At 44.9% G+C, this 19,352-nt stretch overlaps 1 protein-coding gene across 5 annotated transcripts in view; it reads right to left on the bottom strand.

Annotated features, from left to right (window-relative positions):
* MACROD1 (mono-ADP ribosylhydrolase 1) overlaps positions 1 to 19,352 on the bottom strand; it is a 309,233-nt gene that overhangs the window by 62,585 nt on the left and 227,296 nt on the right. For 3 of the 5 annotated variants that reach the window (XM_083477837.1, XM_083477836.1, XM_083477839.1), the window contains exon 4: positions 17,873 to 17,902. The exons of the other annotated variants lie outside the window; for them this stretch is intronic. In XM_083477837.1, coding sequence (XP_083333963.1) covers positions 17,873 to 17,902 — 30 coding nt within the window. The remainder of the gene's footprint in view (positions 1 to 17,872; positions 17,903 to 19,352) is intronic. 5 annotated transcript variants of the gene reach the window in all.

Genomic DNA, 19,352 nt, shown 5'->3' with positions numbered 1-19,352 from the left:
TCACATGCTGTGGAATGCTCTTCCAGGAGGGAGTTGGTAGGCACCCCCACTTTTGACGTTCAGGTATCTCTTGAAGACCAACAGGTCATTCCGCATCAGCGGTAGAGGACTGGGTTGGTTTGCAGAACTGTCGCCTATGGCAGGCTTTTACATTTCCATGCAGGAATCTATGGCAATCATTTGCTTAAATGGGAGGAATCAAGTTGTATACAGCTAAGTAGATCCGCTGAAATTAATGGACATAACTAACTGATTTATTAATTTCAACAGGTCTATTCTGAGTAGGACCAACACTGGCTACAACCCAGTCTTTGAATCTTTCCCATTTTAAGTTTTCATATCCTTCACTGGTACATTTTAAAAAATAATTAATTTTCTGGTGTTCCATTTTTACACGCTTATAACATTTCACTTTACTGTAAAGGTCCACAAAACCTACAAAAGGCAGGGGATGTCAAACTGCATATAAAGAATGCTAACTTGAATAGCTTTGATCTCCTTATGTTTTCACTTAAAAATATACAGGGGAGGTGAAGTAGCCAATTTTTTAACATGTAACCACACCTAAGACCTAGACAACTAATTGTTGCAGTATATATCCTCACACAGTATTCCTCTTCAGACTTCTGGCCAGTTATTCCTTTTGCGCAGGGCATCCCACTCTCCACTCCCCTGGATTTCCCTTCCCTCCTCTTTCAAACTGACACACTGCATTCCTTACCTATTGAAGCATGTTTAGTCTTCACTAGGCTGTTGTTGCTTTGCACTCTAAGGCTTAAAAAAAAGAGAGTTTTACTTCTGTAAACCTCAAGGTTCCCCAGAACACGCTGTTTATATTGTTTCTCAAAGGCCCCTTTACAGCTCAATTTCCATCGGCACTCACCACCATAGTTTGTTATTAGAGGGAGCAATATAAGTCAACCCACTTTCTCCTCTCTTCTCATTCTGATTTCTTCATCCTACATTTCCCCTTTCTCTGTTCTCCATTCTTCCATACCCACCACAATCCAATTTACTCCTTCCTTGGAAAGTCATGGTGGCCAAAGTTATACAAGACCAGTAAACACAGTCAACAGTAGATCTAAACAGACAGCCATTTTAAAGGAGTGTGCTTCGATCCTCACCCCAGCTATGGCTGCTCTTAAAACAGGCTTTTGAAACGGCACAAAAAACCTGCAAAGGTGTGCATACAGTTGTCAGCAATGGTATCATACCACCTTGACCTTCCCCTCTTTCCCCAAACCCCGATTGTCTGTTTGGATCTCTACTGCAAATTTATGCTGATTTTATATTATGCCAACTATCATGGCTTGGGAACTGTGGTTTAGTGAGGGTGCTCAGAAGGATTCTTTCCCCATATTTCATTTCATTTCATCCACTTTGCTACAACACGGGACAGTTTTTAAGCCACAGAAGTGACAAAATATATAACAACGATCGCACATCTTACAACAATCAGATCCAACGCGAATGTCATAATGAAAAATGTGTCTATGAAAAGAAACAACTTAAATCAATTGAAGTCATATTCAATAATCCATTTGAAATATAGTATTGCACGATAAAAAGCAACTCTCAAAACCAGCAAATGATAAGCAGAAAACCACTCCCACCAATTACAATAAATCATTACTAGATTATAATCAATAAAAATAACAGCAAATTCACAACACATAAAACACACCACAGCCTGTGTTTGTTTATTTTTCAAAAAATTAACTGAGCAGCAAAGTCACAAAGCTTATAAAATTACAAAACGCTTATCCTCAACACATCCACCCTTTACAGCAGGGGGTTCCCAAATTGCGGCCCGTGGACCATCAGTGGCCACAATGGTAATTCAGGTGCCCCGGGCACCTGTGGATTTGCTGCTTAAGAAACATTCATATTGATTTTTAATTGTACTTTTATTGCTTATATTGTGTCTAACCGCATTGCAATTCAAACTGTAATACAATAAAATACAATATAGAAGAAATAAAAGCAGCAATAGAAATGCAATTAAAAACACAGTATCTAGCACCACACATTGTAACTGACACAAGAGGCATAAAAATTAATGATTTTCAAGTAGTTTGTGGGGAAAAAGCTTGGAAGCCACTGTCTTACAGAATTAGAGTTTATAGGGATTCCTGGGGAGGAGGGATATTCTAACATTTAAAAGTCCATGATGTAAAGATGCCATCAGCCTCATACCTAACCACTGATTTGTTCATTCATTTTTATTTATCTCATTTATAAACCACCTTTCCACTTATATTTTACCCAAACCACAAGTCCAGGATGAATAAAGAACATGGTATTGGACTAGGGATGGGGGGAGGAATTCAATTAATTTCACACTTAAAAGGCAAATATAGCAAATTTCACGCTATTCCAACAATGCACGAACAGAAGCACAGCCATCCCTCCCAAATTTGTGAATTTTGCAGTGAAGTCCTCCAACCAAAAATAATGTATCCTAGGGTGAAGTGAGCATTTAAAATGCATGTATTAGTGACAATAACATACAAAAATGCATTATATTATAGAAAAAAATGCTTTTGCAAAAATGTTTATGTCAGGCACAATTGCGCGCACGCGCGCACACACACACACACAAATGTTAGGAGAAATTTGCACAGAAATGCTGATGAGTTTTCATGAGAACGTTTAAAAATTAAGTAAGTCGCAAACTTATATACAAATGTGGAAAACTGAAGATGGGGGGGGGGGAGATTGAGAACCAGAGCAAAAACAAAAGTGAAGGATCTGCACATCTCTATAGCCAACATAGCCCCCAACATTTGGCAGATGAAAGTAGGGACGCCCATAGCCTCATATCAAAGGCAATTGCCTAGTTTCTCACCACAGGGCACACCTTTCACATTGATGAATGCTCTTCTCTGTCTTCTGCATCCGATATTCATTCACACTGCAACAGCTTGCCTTGCTCTATGTTAAAAGCTAGGAAGGAATTTGTTCTTCTGGTTAAACGAGGAGGTGGGAGCGTGTGGTCATTGGACTACAGCTCCCATTATCCCTGATTGTTGGCTATGCTTGCTGAGGCTAATGGGAAAGGTGGCCCCAACAAGTACTGGAAGGCCCACTGGTTCCCCACCCCTGGGCTAAACCAATGAATATAAGAAGAGCTCTATGTAGTTCACCATCCTGCTTAGATATCTATTTATTAAGCCTAGTTTTAGGCCACAAAGCACCTTACGACCACAGTGGCCAACCTAAGGAGGTTGCTTATGCATCATCAAAAAGTATGGAATGCATTGCCTCGCCTGGATAGCTTGGTTGGTTAAAGCATGGTGCTAATAATGCCAAGGTTGCTGGTTCGATCCCCTTTTGGGACAGCTGCATATTCCTGCATTGCAGGGGGTTGGACAAGATGACCCAACACAACAATTCTATGATTCTATGAGCAGAGGAGACAGATTTGCATAAAATCTTATGCTAATATATATGCATAGATGTAGAAGTAAAATACATACAGTGGTACCTCGGGTTACATACGCTTTAGGTTACATACGCTTCAGGTTACAGACTCCGCTAACCCAGAAATAGTGCTTCAGGTTAAGAACTTTGCTTCAAGGTGAGAACAGAAATCGTGCTCCGGCGGCGCGGCAGCGGCAGGAGGCCCCATTAGCTAAAGTGGTGCTTCAGGTTAAGAACAGTTTCAGGTTAAGTACAGACCTCCAGAACGAATTAAGTACTTAACCCGAGGTACCACTGTATTGCCGTAGTGGGGAAGACCAGATGATCTGTGTGCCAGCTCAGCCTATAGGGTCCCTCCTGCCTTTCCTCCTTACAGTTTTCTCTATTTAAACCACACGTAGACCAGCCAGCTCTTCAAAATATGTACGATATCTTCCAATAAAGGTCTGTCCTCTATAAAGTAGGCCGCGTGGTCACCGTAGGCCCACAAAATGCCTGTAAGAAGCCCACAAGCAAGACACGGTGGTGCTCTATAAACAAACCAGCAAGCAAATAATTGCCTTGCACAGATAAAAGAAAAGGGTGTGCAGACAGCATTCTCCGAAACGGCCCACTAAGGTCACCTCTAGCCTGTCAGCATTGTGCAGGAAGGAATTCAATCACATACCAGAAATTTAGACCTGCACAATTAAAGTGGATTAAAGCACTCTGTCAACTCACTGCAAGAAACCCACTTTAAAAAAATAAACAGTAGACGACTGATTAACCAAAAACAATGGGCTTTTTGTGGATAGGGGATGTGATGGTGGGAAAATGCAGTGAAAAGTGTGGGATGAACAGATGATTCATGGGAAGGTGTATAAACACTGTGCAAGCCAATGAATGCTGATTGTCATATGAACTCCCCACAAACAAATCAGAAGGAATGCTCAGCAAAGACTGGATATAGCTTAACCTGTGTGTAAGCAAACAGGGTGAACGCTCAATAAACAGGCCGTATGAAGGAGCTCCAAGGAGTCAACTTTCTCACCCCTTCCAGCGTTCTGGCCAATGAATGCAAACTAGGAGGACGACTGACAGGCGCTAGGCCCTTAGTTTTTAAATTCTAGGATACTTCAGTTGGGTGAATACTGAAGCTTGTTCAGTAACGTTAACATATCAGGCTACCTGTATTTCTGTTCTGGCTGCATTGCAACGATTCCTCGCCTGCTTCAGGCACCCCCTCCGCACAAAATCCCTGGCCACAGGCCTGTGGTGCCTTGGAGCATGCCTAGCATGGAAAGCAGTTGGACAGGCAATGCCCAGCGGTCCATCCATAGCTGTTTCCTTGAGCATCATCTCACTTCTTGCAGAGCTGAAGTAGAGGCTGCTGCAGATTCGTGGGGGTTTAAAATCCAGCTCTTTGGCTGTCTTTGGTGCTAAAGGCAGCCCCCCACATGCTCCTACCGTAATGCATCCGTTAATGGGGTAGTGGAAGCAATTGGCCCCTTGCCTTAAACACTGTTTTTTCTTCTTTTCTTTTCTAAAAAGCACCAGCTTGACGTCCGGTGTGAGAAGATATAAGGGACAGCAGGGAGGGGCCCCTCTGGAAGCTTCCCCTATTGACAGTTTGTTGTTCTCTTCATTAGCTTGGCTTGACAGAGATTTATGGCAGATTTTTGTGAAATAGCCGAGTTCCGAGGTCCAGCTTTTTAACGCCACGGCGAGATTTATGGCACTTAGCAGCGCGAGAGTGCATTAACGGAAGGGCAGCTTTCCTTCCCCCAATTCCCCCGCCCGCCCCGCTCCCCATCTTTCTTCCTCTCTTTTTAATTTGATTGCAAAACAACTTTTAAAGGCAGGAAAATAAAATCCAAGGTAATGGGCTTAATTGTACTTCTGGACAAGGACGTCTGGGGAGTGACACTAGAGTGCAATGGATGGGAAGGGAGGGGGGGAGAGAGAAGAGCCGGGATGCGTGGATGAAGGGTGTGCTTAAAGGGCGTTGGGAGTTATTGTGGGATTGGTCCTAAACATCCATGTTAAGCTGTCTGCAGCATCCGCATGACACCGTCGGCATTGAAACTCCACCCCAAGGGTTGCCTCCATTGCCAGTCCGACTCAGAGGAAACCCACTGAAGTTAAAATAACTGTGTATCTGAAGAAGTGTGCATGCACACGAAAGCTCATACCAAGAACTAACTTAGTTGGTCTTTAAGGTGCTACTGGAAGGAATTTTTTTATTTTGACTATGGCAGACCAACACGGCTACCTATCTGCCACTGAAGTTAATAGACACGTCTAACTTAGGTTCTCTGACTTGAACTTGGTGACAATTCTGTGGCTTTTTTCTCATTAATCTGGGTTTACCCTTTCTGGGGATAATTCTGGGGTAAGTAAAAGAACCAAAAACAATGTTACCAATGACACAGCTGCAAGTTAAAAACCTCCACTCCTAGCCCATCTCAACTTGAAGCACCCAATTCTAAGTCAATCCATCATCGCTGGATTTATAAAATTGTTATCTGCAATGTGAACTGATGGTGGTCTATTATAAGTATTATTTTTATATTACCTTTTATATCTGTTTCCCTGGTGTTTGTCATAGCAGTTTAGATTTGCCACAACCAATCTGTAGTTGTTGGTGCAGTATATGGGCTAGTCCCGTGTTTTGTAATGGCCATTGTGCCACTGATAAATAAAATTGCTCATAGGTCATTGTTATGATTTATAGCTATTTCCCCCCTTTTTGTTCTTTAATTTTGTTTCATCTTTTCCTGGTTTTCCCCCCATTTCCCCTTTTCTTTCTTGTTAAATTCAGAAATTAATAGCATTATTGCTATTAATGATTCAATTTCTTACCCGCCCTTCACCATAGAACAGGTTACAGGAATTTAAAATTGAGCAGGAAAAACAGTTTAAAACAAATTACACTTCCAGGAATAGGATGGGATCTGAAAATCTATTGCTCAGGTGTCAAAGGAAGCTTGACAGGCCAGGGTGAAGAGCTGTGTCTTCTGCAGAGCTGAAGAATGTTAGCAGGACAGAGGGAGCTCATCTCCCTCAACCTTAAAACTGATAAACTCTGGGGATGGGTTGTAAGTCCGGTATAGGAAGCAGCGCCCCCCAAGAGAGTCTTGTTAAGATATTACAAGACACTTCTGTGCAGATAAATCTTCAGAAAGTATGTCTTTGTGGAGGCCACAGTGTACCATGAACTCACCTAACTGGAATAAAAGCTATTTCCTGCTTTGAAAAGGCTGCAAGCGTGGTTACCATGATAATCTGTGGTGTGTGTGTGTGTGTGTGTGTGTGTGTGTGTGTGTGTGTGTGACAGAGAGAGAGAGAGAATTCAAGTAGCTTGTAATACTTTACAGACCTTCCAAGCATCCCTATTTTCCAGAGACAATCCCAAATTAGGACTTGCCGATCAGAAGGTCGGCGGTTCGAATCCCCGCAACGGGTTCAGCTCCCGTTGCTCAGTCCCTGCTCCTGCCAACCTAGCAGTTCGAAAGCACGTCAAAGATAAATAGGTACTGATCCAGCAGGAAGGTAAATGGCGTTTCCGTGTGCTGCTCTGGTTTGCCAGAAGTGGCTTAGTCATGCTGGCCACATGACCCGGAAGCTGTACGCCGGCTCCCTCGGCCAATAAAGCAAGATGAGTGCCGCAACCCCAGAGTCGGCCACGAGTGGACCTAATGGTCAGGGGTACCTTTACCTTTATGTCCTGCTTTTCCTTAGAACCAGGGGCGTAGGAAGGGGGTGGGTGGGGGCAGACTGCCTGGGGTGCCATCCCTGAGGGGGGTGACATTGCTGCACCACCACCCCCGGATGCTTGCCGTGGGCGATGCCCCCGGGAGGCTCGCGGCAGGCAGTGCACCCCTGGGACACTCGCCCCACCCCCCTGGGACACTCACCCTGCCCCCGTGGGCGGCTAGCCCTGCCCCCTGGGTGCACGCTGCTCCGGGTGCCGGAGCAGCTAGCTCCGCCTCTGCTTTTCACCCCTATTTTCATCAGAGAAATGTTGGGAGGGCATGGATTTATGCGACCCTGGAGCAAAGGTAGATAAGTAACTAAACTAAACAACCTTTAGAAGACATCTGAAGGCAGCCCTGCATAGGGAAGTTTTTAAATGTTTAATGCTTTGTTACGTTTTTATATATGTTGGAAGCCACCCAGAGTGGCTGGGGTATAAATAATAAAATTATTACTGCTGTTGTTCTTATGGAATAGGACGTCCTTATTTTCAAATGTTGGAGGGTATGTGCTTTGCATTATTTAATGTTCAGAGCACTGTATTTACGCAGAGACGTACAAAGAACTTTCTGGATCTAGCCCTGCGTCCCGTTCTCACTATGGCCCAACAGTTGCTCCAATGGGAAGCCTGCAAGCAGGACCCAAACGCAGCAGCACTCTCCCTCCTGTGGTTCCCAGCAGCTGGCATTCAGAAGCATTGCTCCCTCTGACAGTGGAGGCAGAACACAGCCACTGGGGTTGTAGCCATTGATAGCACTGCATTAATCATTGGGTGTGTGCATTTCCTAACAGCCACCTGTCACCAGAAGCTATCAGTGCTCACTTCAGCAAGCTTTTGCAAGTGACCAAAAGCCCAAGGGGTCTTCAGCTGTGCAAAAGCTCAAAAGGAATGGCCATCTTTAAGCTTTGTGGAACCGAAACGTATTATCTATACATCTATTTTTCTACTCTTTGTTTTTATCACCTTTCACCCAGATTTTTTGGGGGGCGACGGGGGGCTGGATTTACCTTTTAGGGAGTACATTTACGTGCTTGCGCAATCCATTTTTGTTTTCAAGTGGTTCATCCTGCAGTTTTCCCAACCGCGTGTTTTCCCGCCATTCATATATATCTATATCTGTCTGTATCCACAAATATTCAAGCCCATTCTGCTTCCAGGTGTTGGAGGAACATCTGGATGAACACACTCGCAGATGTGCCCCCACAGAAGCATTTTGCAAGAGCTATTTTTAGCCCCTCCAGTAGCAGCAAAAAGCGTCCCCAGTTGTCAGGAGGATTGCTCTCTGTGGCATCAATCTTACCCTGGTTTTAAGTGAGTGCTGTCACTTCCCATTTAGGGGGAGATATACGCATATCCTTCTGGAGATGGAGAAATTGATTTTGTTCTCTCTCTCTCTCTTTCTCTTTTTAAAGCATCGAGCTATTTTGCTGATTAGGAGTTTAATTCCGCTCCCCGCTCTGGTGGGCTGAATATCTTTTGGCTATCCAGGGAAAAAGATCGCACAGCATTTGGCAAAGAGACTTTAATGGCAGGAACAATGAATGCACTTAGCCTCTTCTCCACCGACTAGGCGCATGTCTAGAGCCCCACAGCTCAGAGATGAAGCGCAACATTTGTATGCATGCTGTACTTATTTCATCTAGGCCTACAAAGGAGTATAGGGAGCCACCTACTTTCAATCATACCATTGGTCCATCCATCTCAGTTCTGTCTACACTGGGGTGGGAATCCTCAGGGCTGGGAGCCAGATGTGGCCTTCCAAGCCTCATTGTCAGGCCCTGGGGACTTTCCGCATGTCATGCCCTTCCTTGGCCACACCCCTTCTCCCCAGGCCATGCCTCTCACTGTTCCCGCTACAGTGTTTTCAGCTGCCTTATCCTTGAGTACCTGGATGAAGAATAGGGAGGATTTGTGGGTAGAAACTCTACCCTAGTGTACACTAAGATCTCATTTTTCAGATTTCACTTTTGGATAAAATTGTTCATGAAGGCTGAGGAGCTTCTACATATTATATGCCAACATTTTCCTAATTTAGCCTGCTACCTGACATTGATCAGCGATGAATCATGTATCTGCTTAGGTAACACTCCTGGTGCAAAGCTTCATCTGTTAACCCAATTCCTCTCCAGTTACATTGACCTTAGAATGGGGTCGATTCAACTCAGTCCTAGGGCTGTATTAAATTAAATTCTACTGACAGTAGACCCACTGATATTAATGAACCCATGTTAGTTATGCCCATTAATTTCAGTTCAACAGGCAGTGGAGGTATGTTCATTTGGGTGAAGGGGGCACTGCTCCACCAACTTCAGTCTGCCCTAAACCAGCTCCCACCTACTTGCCTTCTTTCTTAGATTCAGTCCAGGGGGCAGCACTGGCTCTCAGCTTTCTCCTCCTTGGTCTCAGTGTTGACCCTTGTTAAGAGAGGAGGATGGTGACAAAACTAGAATTAGTTGGCTCTGCCTGCCATTGGCTGTGACTCTGCCTGCCAGTGGCTCACTGGCTCCACCTACTGTTGGCCCTCCTGCCTTCCGTCCCACCAGCCCCCAGTAGGAACCAGCTACCACTCTCAATAGAACGAATGTTGGATACAATAGCAGATAATCTAGTCAGAGCCAAAATATGTATAAAACGATAGGGTGTGCACCCCAAAATAAGCTTTGGGCCACCACAGACAATGTATCCACAACTGTCCAGGAGAGCTGCCTATTTGCATGAAGAATGGTTTGATGTGCATGGCAAGATGCCATATACAACGTTGCGACAACCAAGGTGACGAAGACGGCTCTGAATCTGTCCTTGAAGTAGTAGAGAATGATGACAATTACTTTTACAAGGCGTTAAAACTTTGGAGGGAACCTTGTACCTAACTTTTTCTTCTTTGCGGATTTCTGAATGAAGGTATAGTAGCGATGCAGTAGCGTAATACTAAAAATATTCTTGAGGATGTATTGTTCTCTTTCGCTTTCTTCTCTCTGATTTTTTTACTTCACATAAAATATATATTGCATTTGACAAGTTCTTTTGTCACTTTCTTGCTCGTATTGGATTACTATTTATTTCTGGCAATTATTATCATTATTTATACAGCTAAATAATTTTTTTTGAGTGAAAGCAACTCAGAACTGACAGCCACCATGGCTAATAATTTTACTAGGTCATATTCTTTTTTTGGGGGGAAGTACTTAGTTTAATCCCTCAGGATGCTACCGTCCAACCTATTTTAAGACACACAAGTAATTGGGAGGAACCATGCTGGCAGATAAGAATGGGTGAGTATTGCTTTATACCAGCCCAGCAGAGAGATTATTGATCACTGATCAGTGTAAGATAGCAGACTAAATGAGGAAAGTTTTGGTATATAACATGCCAAAATGTTGGTATATAATTGGATAAAAGCTGTGAAACCCCCATATGGATAGTGTGTATTTTTGACTATTTGTTTACATGATTAAGGTATGTTTTTCATTGAAAGCTACTCAGGGTTGATAAATTACTATGGTCATGGGCTATATAAAAAAAAGGCTACCTTGTTTTTTCATTCCAGATGGTAACGACTGAGCCCTGTGGCTCCTAGTCTAATCACCCCTGTTTTGCCCAGGGTATGTGTGTGCCTTTTAAAACCAGGAGAGAAAGGGGGAGCTAGTGAGGGGCTGGGGATAGAGGAACTTATGAGTGCAATCCCGAATGGTGTTAATTATTTGCACATAATTCTATGAGCTTTAGGAGGAAGAGAGGAAGAGTGTTAAAAGCTCATGAATAGTATTTTTTTTTACTATACAAAAATGAACTTCGTACATGAAATTATTTTTGCGGTTTTGAAGATTATGCCCCATTGCCCCCCCCTCCGCTGTCTCTCGCTTTCTCCCTCCCTTCTCTCTCTCTCTCTCTCTCTCTCTCTCTCTCTCTCTCTCTCTCTCTCCAGAGGTTAGATCTGTGAAGGGCGGAGGATGCCAGTTCAGATAATAAATGTTGCTGAATGCATTGTGAGTTGCCGCTACCCTGAAATAACAACAGCTCAGATTCATCGTAAGATTAAAGCTTCTGAAGTTGATTTTATTTATTTATTTAAAGAAAGAAAGCAGTTGCAGTTGGTTTGCTAGCACAACACTCAAGAGCAATTGTGTGTGGGGAGATAAGCAGGGGCTGAACTGCGGTGATTCAGGCAGCAATTCTAGGTGTAAGGACCTGTGCAACGTCTGAGGCCCTGCCTAATCAGAACAGACCCACTGAAATTAACGAGTGTGATTCACTTAGCTCCATTCATTTCAATGGGCTTAGTTTAAGTAGAATCTTGGATACCACTCCGTTTTAATTTAGGGGAGGGGTGACAGCATTATCACCTACTTTGCTTCCTACAGTCAGCAGGAAGGCCCTGTTGCTGGTGCCACTGCTGACTGATGCCTGGTGGTGTTGACCCATTACAGGGACTTATTGATGGTGGCTCCCTAGCTGCGGAATGCTCTCCTTGGTGAGGTGCAACTATTCCCCTCATTACTAACTTCCAGGAAGAAGTTAAAAACATTCCTGTTTACTCCCAGACATTTGTCATGTGGTCTACACTTCACCACCACCATAAAGAGGAAATGCATCACCAAAAAGAGAGAGGGGAAAGCAAATGAAGAACTGGATTTGCATAAAATACTCCGATGGTAATTCATATATCTAAATGCAAATTTGGAAACACAGAAAATGGTCTAGCTCAGTTCCTGGTATCCACCCAGCTTATTACTGTCCACACAGACTGGCAGCAGCTTCTACAAAGTTTCAGACAAACTGCCCTGCTGCTCCACTGCCCTTCCTGGAGATGCTGGGATTGAACCGCAGGTTCTTTTGCATGCAAAGCATGTGCAATACAGCGTCCCCTGTATTGGCAGAGGAAAACATGCAATCAGACAGAGAAAGCACACCTGGATAAGCTCCAGCTCTGGAGACTGGGCACACTATTTCAGCACCTTCTCCACCCTAAGCAACCAGGTGTGTGGTCTACACAGAAGGCTCCCTGCAGAGCGAGTGCAATGGCGTGGCCTGGGATGTGGTGGTGGTGGGGAATGAAAGCTACCTTTCCATAGGATTCTAGATTCAGGTAGGTAGCCGTGTTGGTCTGACACAGTTGAAATAAATTAATAAAAAATTTGTCCAGTAGCACCTTAGAGACCAACTAAGTAGTTCTGGGTATAAGCTTTCATGTGCATGCAGGTATCTGAAGATGTGTGCATGCCCATGAAAGCTTATACCCAGAACTACTTACAGTGGTACCTCGCAAGACGAATGCCTCGCAAGACGAAAAACTTGCAAGACGAAAGAGTTTTCCGTTTTTTGAGTCGTTCCGCAAGAATTTCCCTATGGGCTTGCTTCGCAAGACGAAACGTCTTGCGAGTTCTTGCGAGTTTGTTTCCTTTTTCTTAAAGCCGCTAAGCCGTTAATAGCCGCTAAGCCGCTAATAGCCGTGCTTCGCAAGACGAAAAAACCGCAAGACGAAGAGACTCGTGGAACGGATACATTTCGTCTTGCGAGGCACCACGGTAGTTGGTCTCTAAGGTGATCCTGGACAATTTTTTTAACTTATTTCCCTAGGATGCCTTTTGTTGCTCCAAGCAGAGAGCTAAGTCGATCACTTGGAAGCATAGGAGGGAGCTGCCTGGAGGGATTCTACCTGCATGCTTTCTTGCACCTGCCTAGCTCCGTGGTAGAGCATCAATCCCTGGCATGCCCAGGTAGACATACCCCTGCATGAAACCTTGGCGAGAACTTGCTAGTTCTTGTAGAGAGTCCTGAGCTGGGTGGGCCAATGGCTTGACAAGGCAGCTTCCTGTGTTCATTTGTTGCTCCCACCCACTCAGCACTGCCCAGTGTTGTTGGTGGGGAATTACCGTGGTTGCAAAAGGTAGGGAGTTGATTGACATTCCAGCAACACTGAACAGCAGGTGTGCTTGCTAAGTGAGATGCATTCTGCGACAGAAATGGGGGAAGGACACAGTCTGGGCCACAGCCAGTCATGAATTACTCCTCTACTAAATAAGCTCAAGCTTCAAGAACTGAAGCTCGGTAGCAGAGCATCTGCTTGACGTGCAAAAGGTCCCAGGTTCAATCCCTGGCACCCTCAGATAGTGCTGAGAATGCCCACTGCCTGAAAGCCTGGATGTAAGAGAATTCTGTTGGAAACGGGAGAGGAATTTGACACAATTTGGATGTTCGTCTAAGGTCAGGACCAGAAATCGCACAAGCAAATACAAGTGGTGTTTGCTGTTGCAGGGTTTTTTGTTTTTGTTTTAGTCTGCAAACGTTATGTTCATGGCATTTCCCTTCCATCAACATGCATTGAAATTAATGACCTAAGTGGGACAGCCGAACTGCAGTGGAACAGAAACAGAACTGATTGTGACGAACACAGGATGAGATGGAAATTGCTGCCTCCTGATGTCCCTAGCTGCCAGTCACTGCAGACAACACTGAGCTCGGCGACCAAGTAGTCTGACTCAGAAAAGAGCAGTATCCTATGACTAATACAGTGAGAGAGGTGGGAGAGGGAAAGCCATGAATCTCTTAAATCTTTTTTGCACAACTCTCCATGCACAAGAGGAGAGGGCAAAGAGATTGCGACTCCTTGGTGACCAGCAACTAGCTCACCAGGCTAATACCAAAGCTCTTGTTTCAAGGCCTAGGTTCCTGGTATACTACCAACATATATTTCTCAAACCATGTGGACTAGATCCTTAGATCGGCACGTATTCTCTCAGACCTTGCAGGCTGGATTCTTAGCAGCTTCATGTTTTCTCTCAGTCCTTGTGGACTAGATTCTCAGAATCTGCATGTTTTGTCTCACACCTTGTACAGTGGTACCTCAGGTTAAGTACTTAATTTGTTCCGGAGGTCTGTACTTAACCTGAAACTGTTCTTAACCTGAAGCACCACTTTAGCTAATGGGGCTTCCTGCTGCCGCCGTGCCACTGGAGCACGAAGTTCTTTACCTGAAGCACTATTTCTGGGTTAGCGGAGTCTGTAACCTGAAGCGTATGTAACCTGAAGAGTATGTAACCCGAGGTACCACTGTACACTCGATTCTTGGGAGCGGCACATTTTCTTTCAGACCATGAGGTCCAGATGCTTGGAAAGCCAGATTCTTCTAATCTTGTTAGGTTCCCCTGCTGCAGAACAGAAGGAGCCTCTTTGTCCAGGCTGGCTGTGCTGTGCTATGCCCCCCCCCCGGCCAATCCCTGTCCCCCACTTTGCTGCTGTGTCTGCAGGACTGGTAAGCTGAGGAAGAGGTTGGGCGAGCGAGTGGGTGGGTGGGTCGTTAGGCAGCCTGCAGCTTCAGCGTTTATTTGCGAGCTGTGAGATCACAGGTTAATGGACGGGAGGATAAATCCCGGTTGGTTCTTGTTTATCACCGTACGAAAAAAAGCCCCACGCACACTGGCGACAGGTCCAGGACTTTAAAGAGTGGAAATAAAATGGGATCACTTCGGGTCAGGCATAAATAAAGGACCCATTAACATTGGCAGTGATGCCGCTGGGAGCGAGTGGCCTCAGGATGGGGCTTGTTTGTTTGCCTGACTCCTTCATTTCCTTGCAATTTTCTTCTGCTGGCTGGCTCGGCTTCCAGACTCCTGCCACCTTGGGCTTTGACTTTGTGAAATCTTGGCTCAGCGAGGCCTACGCTGCGTGGCATGGATGGGATACAGATGAGGGGGCTGTAGTGGCAGAGACTGGTAAAGGGCAGCCTTGCCTCTGGGGGGCACTGTGCTGCAGGTTAGAGCAGGCTTGGCCAGAGGGCCATTTCAACTCGAGAGGAGCCCCTCCCCACACTCTTGTATCTCTGCAGTGTTGGGAGTCCCTAGAAAGCCGCTCTTCCTTTAAACCAGTCTGCAAGTTCACGAAGAGAATTGTTAGCAGGCCAGGTAAATGAATGAATCAAATAACTGCAGGCTGCTGTGAACTCCAAATCGCCCACCCACAGAGAAGGATGCCTGCCGTCTCTCTGCGTGAGTAACTGCCCTGGACTTGCCTCTTTCCAAAGTCTCCTTTTGTGGGTGGGGTGGGGTAGAGGGAGGCAATTTTGCTGCACCTCTGCCTCATGCATGGTTGGATTAGTCCCTGCCTGCAGCAAAATTCCCTGCCCCCAGAGGAGGCTGTTTGTTGCTTCTCTGCATGAGTGACTGTTCTCGGCTTGTCTTCATCCAATGAACCTTCTTGGGAGTTGGGGGGAGGGGAGGACAGGGGAAGAATAATTCTACCATGCATCTGCATAGAGGGTGTCTCCACCATGTGATTACTTGAACTGGAGAATTAACAGAATGTACCAATCCTCAAGAAGGCTCATCGGGTGTGGGGGAGCCTTTGGCCCTCCAGTTGTTTGCTGAACTACAACTCCCATCACCCCTGGACATTGGCCATACTTGCTGGGGCTCATGGGTAAATGGTTATTCCCTTCTGAAGTGGCATAACTGCTGTAGTTAAAGCTAACTTCAACTTACCTGAGAGTAAGTTCCAATCAACTCAGTAGGACTCACACCTGAGTAGAAAGGCATAGGATTATCCCATAATTATCCCACATTTTTTATGGTGGCTGTGTTTTAAATATGTTTTCCCCCTGTTGCTTTATAATATTTCATGGCTACATTATTTGTGCTTCTGCTGGTGTCAAACTGTTTTCGAATTTATTTACTTGTTTGTTTATTAAGATGGTTAATTTCTTGTTTTAAGGCTGTGTACACACCACACAGAAATACTAGCTGCAGTGATCCCGGGCATGTCAGCTGCCAGGGCGCATAGCTGTCCTCCTCCTGAAAGTGCATCTCTCTCTGTGTGTGTCTGTCTGTGTACCATATGTGAGCAAAAACTAAGCCGACCTCAACCTGCACCAGGGGACACCTGCCTGCCTAACACCTGGAGAGCCGTGAGCATCTTGGAGAGCTATGTGCTGCCACTGGCCAAGCGTGACCTCCACTCCCCGCTTTACAGATAAATCCTGGGAGTCGCTGGCCCTCCCAGGTGCCATGTCAAAAGCCAAGCACAACCTGCTACTTGCATGGAGAGCAGCCTTTGCAGAAGAGCCCTGGGGAGTGCAGGCAGTTTCTTATTCAGAGCACATAGTATGCTGACAATGCCCACCATTTTGGAAAAGGGCAAAGGAAAGGACACATAAGTGGGGGTGGGTGGGAGGGCCCTTACTCATCCAAATTCAGTGTGGTCCACAGGTTCCCCCCTCCCCCTTTGAATATTCTATAGCACAATGTCAAGCCAGGAAGTCATCACAAAAGAACTCAGAACTTTCTCATTGGCAGAAAGACCCAGAGGGCAGGGGGAGCAATAGATGTTTAGCCCCACTTTTTTTTCTGAACACCCAGTTTGCCTGCCTCCATCATATCCCCTACAGCCCACTAGCCTTTGAATGGCCCTGTCTGGCCTCTCTACGCTCAGCTTTTAAAGAACATCTAGTCCAGGCTTTTATTTATTTTGCCAGCTCCCTGTATGTATGGTTTTATCAGATGCTGTTTTTGTTGCATGTTTGTTCAATTGTTTGATTGTAAACTGCCTTGTGAGGGCTCACTCTGAAAGGTGGGGTAGCATTCAGGATGTCTGTATTTGTTTTGGTTTCTCAGTGTTTTCCATTTCCCCAGCAATTTACAGCTTGATTGTTTTTAAAAAACGATAATCATAAAAAACCATCAATATTTTATATGAAGTTTTGACTAATATGCACAATTTTGTAGGCAAATTATCCTACTATAATGCATTTTTGTATGTTATTTTAATCAGTGTGCGCATTTTGAACCACATTTCCCCCCAACATGTGCATTTTTGTGCATATTATTTGGTTAGAGAATTGCACTGCAAAATTCAGAAAAGTGAATGTGTGTTTTGGTTTGCATAACATTTTGAGAAGAACAAATTTGGCAGCTCCACATAAAAATGCAAACAAAATGGGATTTCTGTCCTCTCCCTGGGTAGCACAATATTAAACAACCAAATAAACAACACACCAAGAGTCAAAATTTATATTCTTTCCAAACACTTGTTTTGTTCTGCCTAGCCAGGTGAAAAAACACCTTTCTCTGGCTGAATCCCTGGAGAGCTGCTGCCAGTCAGAGTAGACCAACCTTTTCTGACCAAGGGGCACATTTTTAATTTTGAGAGAGTTTTAGGGTTGCCAGTCACAAAATGGATGCTGTGGAGGTGTGGCATAACACAACATGTTGTAGGACAACAACACATGGAGGAGCACCATGTTGGTTACCCCTTCTTGTACTGCTTGACTCCATCAGCTGTCACCAAAAGGTGGAGTGCCCCTGCAGACGGAGGTTCTATTTTGCCTCATTATGAGTGGTGATTCATTGACCTATTCTCCAAGTATTTGTTTTTCCCTTTTTTAAAAATAATAATTAAAAAGCTATCTCACCTGGTAATGAAATGCTCTAAGTTATGTACTGTGGAAGACATACTTATTTAACATTGTGCCGTTCTTGAACTTAAGATCACAACCTTCTGCTTTATACTATGTCCAGCTTCTTGTCTACTGTATCTAGTCCACCACTGACTGGCAGCAGCTCTCCAGGGATTCAGCCAGCTGGGCATCTCATGTATTCTGAACAGCCACAGGCAGTACCCAACTCGCAGCACCCTGTGCTTCCTTCCCCCTCCCTTTCAAACCAGTAGAGATATTAATTTGAATGCTGTGAAGAAGAAAAAGGTATCAATTAGGAGACTCACCACCGCCTCCTCCCAGCAGGGAACTGTTAGCTACAAAGAAAACACAGAGAAAGATGATGTTATTAAATCGCTGCCTGCTCAGGAACCATTTCACTTTAGCTCATTCACAAAAAAAGCAGGGGGAAGCATTACAATACTAACTCATTTGGCTTTTTGGAAGGCTCCTTCTTCCCTCCAGCCCTTGTCCCAACCCTTGGAGTCCCCTCCACCCCCACTTTGCACCAAGCTGCTTCTCTTACCAGGCCCATCTCCCTGTGGGAACTCAGGTACCGAAAGTCAAAGCATCTTCATCCCTTTGTCTGAATCATAGGGTCATAGAGTTGGAAGGGACCACAAGGGTGATCTAGTCCAACCCCCTGAAATACAGAAATATTTTCCTCAATGTGGGGATCAACCCCACGACCCTGAGCTCAAGAGTCTCATGCTCTACCAGCTGAGCTATTTGCGCAACCGCATTTCACTCTGTAATCTTCTCTGTGTCGAGTTTCTGACTGCAAAGTCACTTGGGGCAGAGACCTGTCCTTCTGCGCTTGGTAAAAGGCCATACCTGCTGATGGCTTTATATACAGATAGACCAGGGGGCGGGAACCTTTTGGCCTCACAGGCCTGGTCTTTATCTCCCCCACTCCTCTGGGCCATCTTTGACAGGTGGGCAATATGACAGCTATTGACATCAGGACCATAGTTGTGGACACTCTGGTGAGAAATGCTTAGAGCAGGGGTCAGCAACCTTTTTCAGCTGTGGGCCAGTCCACCGTGCCTCAGACCATGTGGTGGGCCGAACTATATTTTGAAAAATAAATGAATGAATGAATTCCTATGCCCCACAAATAACCCAAAGATGCATTTTAAATAAAAGGACACATTCTACTCATGTAAAAACCACACCAATTCCCAGAACATCCGTGGGCCGGATTAAGAAGGTGATTGGGCTGCATCTAGCCCACGGGCCTTAGGTTGCCTACCCCTGGCTTAGAGGAAAGGGATAAGTGAACCTTGAATTTCACTTTTTCTCAGTTTCTTATTTTTTCAGTCTGAAGTTCGGTTTTCCACATTTCCACATAAGCTTGCATTTTTTTCCAGAAAGCCCTTGTGTAAATTAAGCATCTTAGTGCAGAATTATCTTAATAGGTACATTTCCCAAATCAATTTCCCCATCTACAATGCATTTTTTCCTTTATTTTGCTTAATATATGCATTTTAATGTGCACTTTATGCATTCTTGTCCATTTTAATTGGCTAGAGAACTGCACTGCAAGATTTGTAGAAGTCTGGGTTTCAAAGGATGGCTGCATTTCAGTTCATTTACTGCTCCAGAAAGTGCAAGTTACCAAACCAAATTTCTATTCAATTCCCAACAGGGCATGAAGGCAAAATCCCTCCCCTTGCTGGCTGCCCCACCCCCCCAGCATTCTGACCACCTCGTAATGGGAGGTTTGCAGCTGACGGTCTCTCCCTCCCTGAATCTCTTCAATCCATT

Source organism: Podarcis liolepis, assembly GCF_965112155.1.
Source record: "Podarcis liolepis genome assembly, chromosome: 15".
In the NCBI taxonomy this organism is placed as follows: domain Eukaryota; kingdom Metazoa; phylum Chordata; class Lepidosauria; order Squamata; family Lacertidae; genus Podarcis; species Podarcis liolepis.
This window is presented reverse-complemented; position numbering and strand designations above follow the sequence as displayed.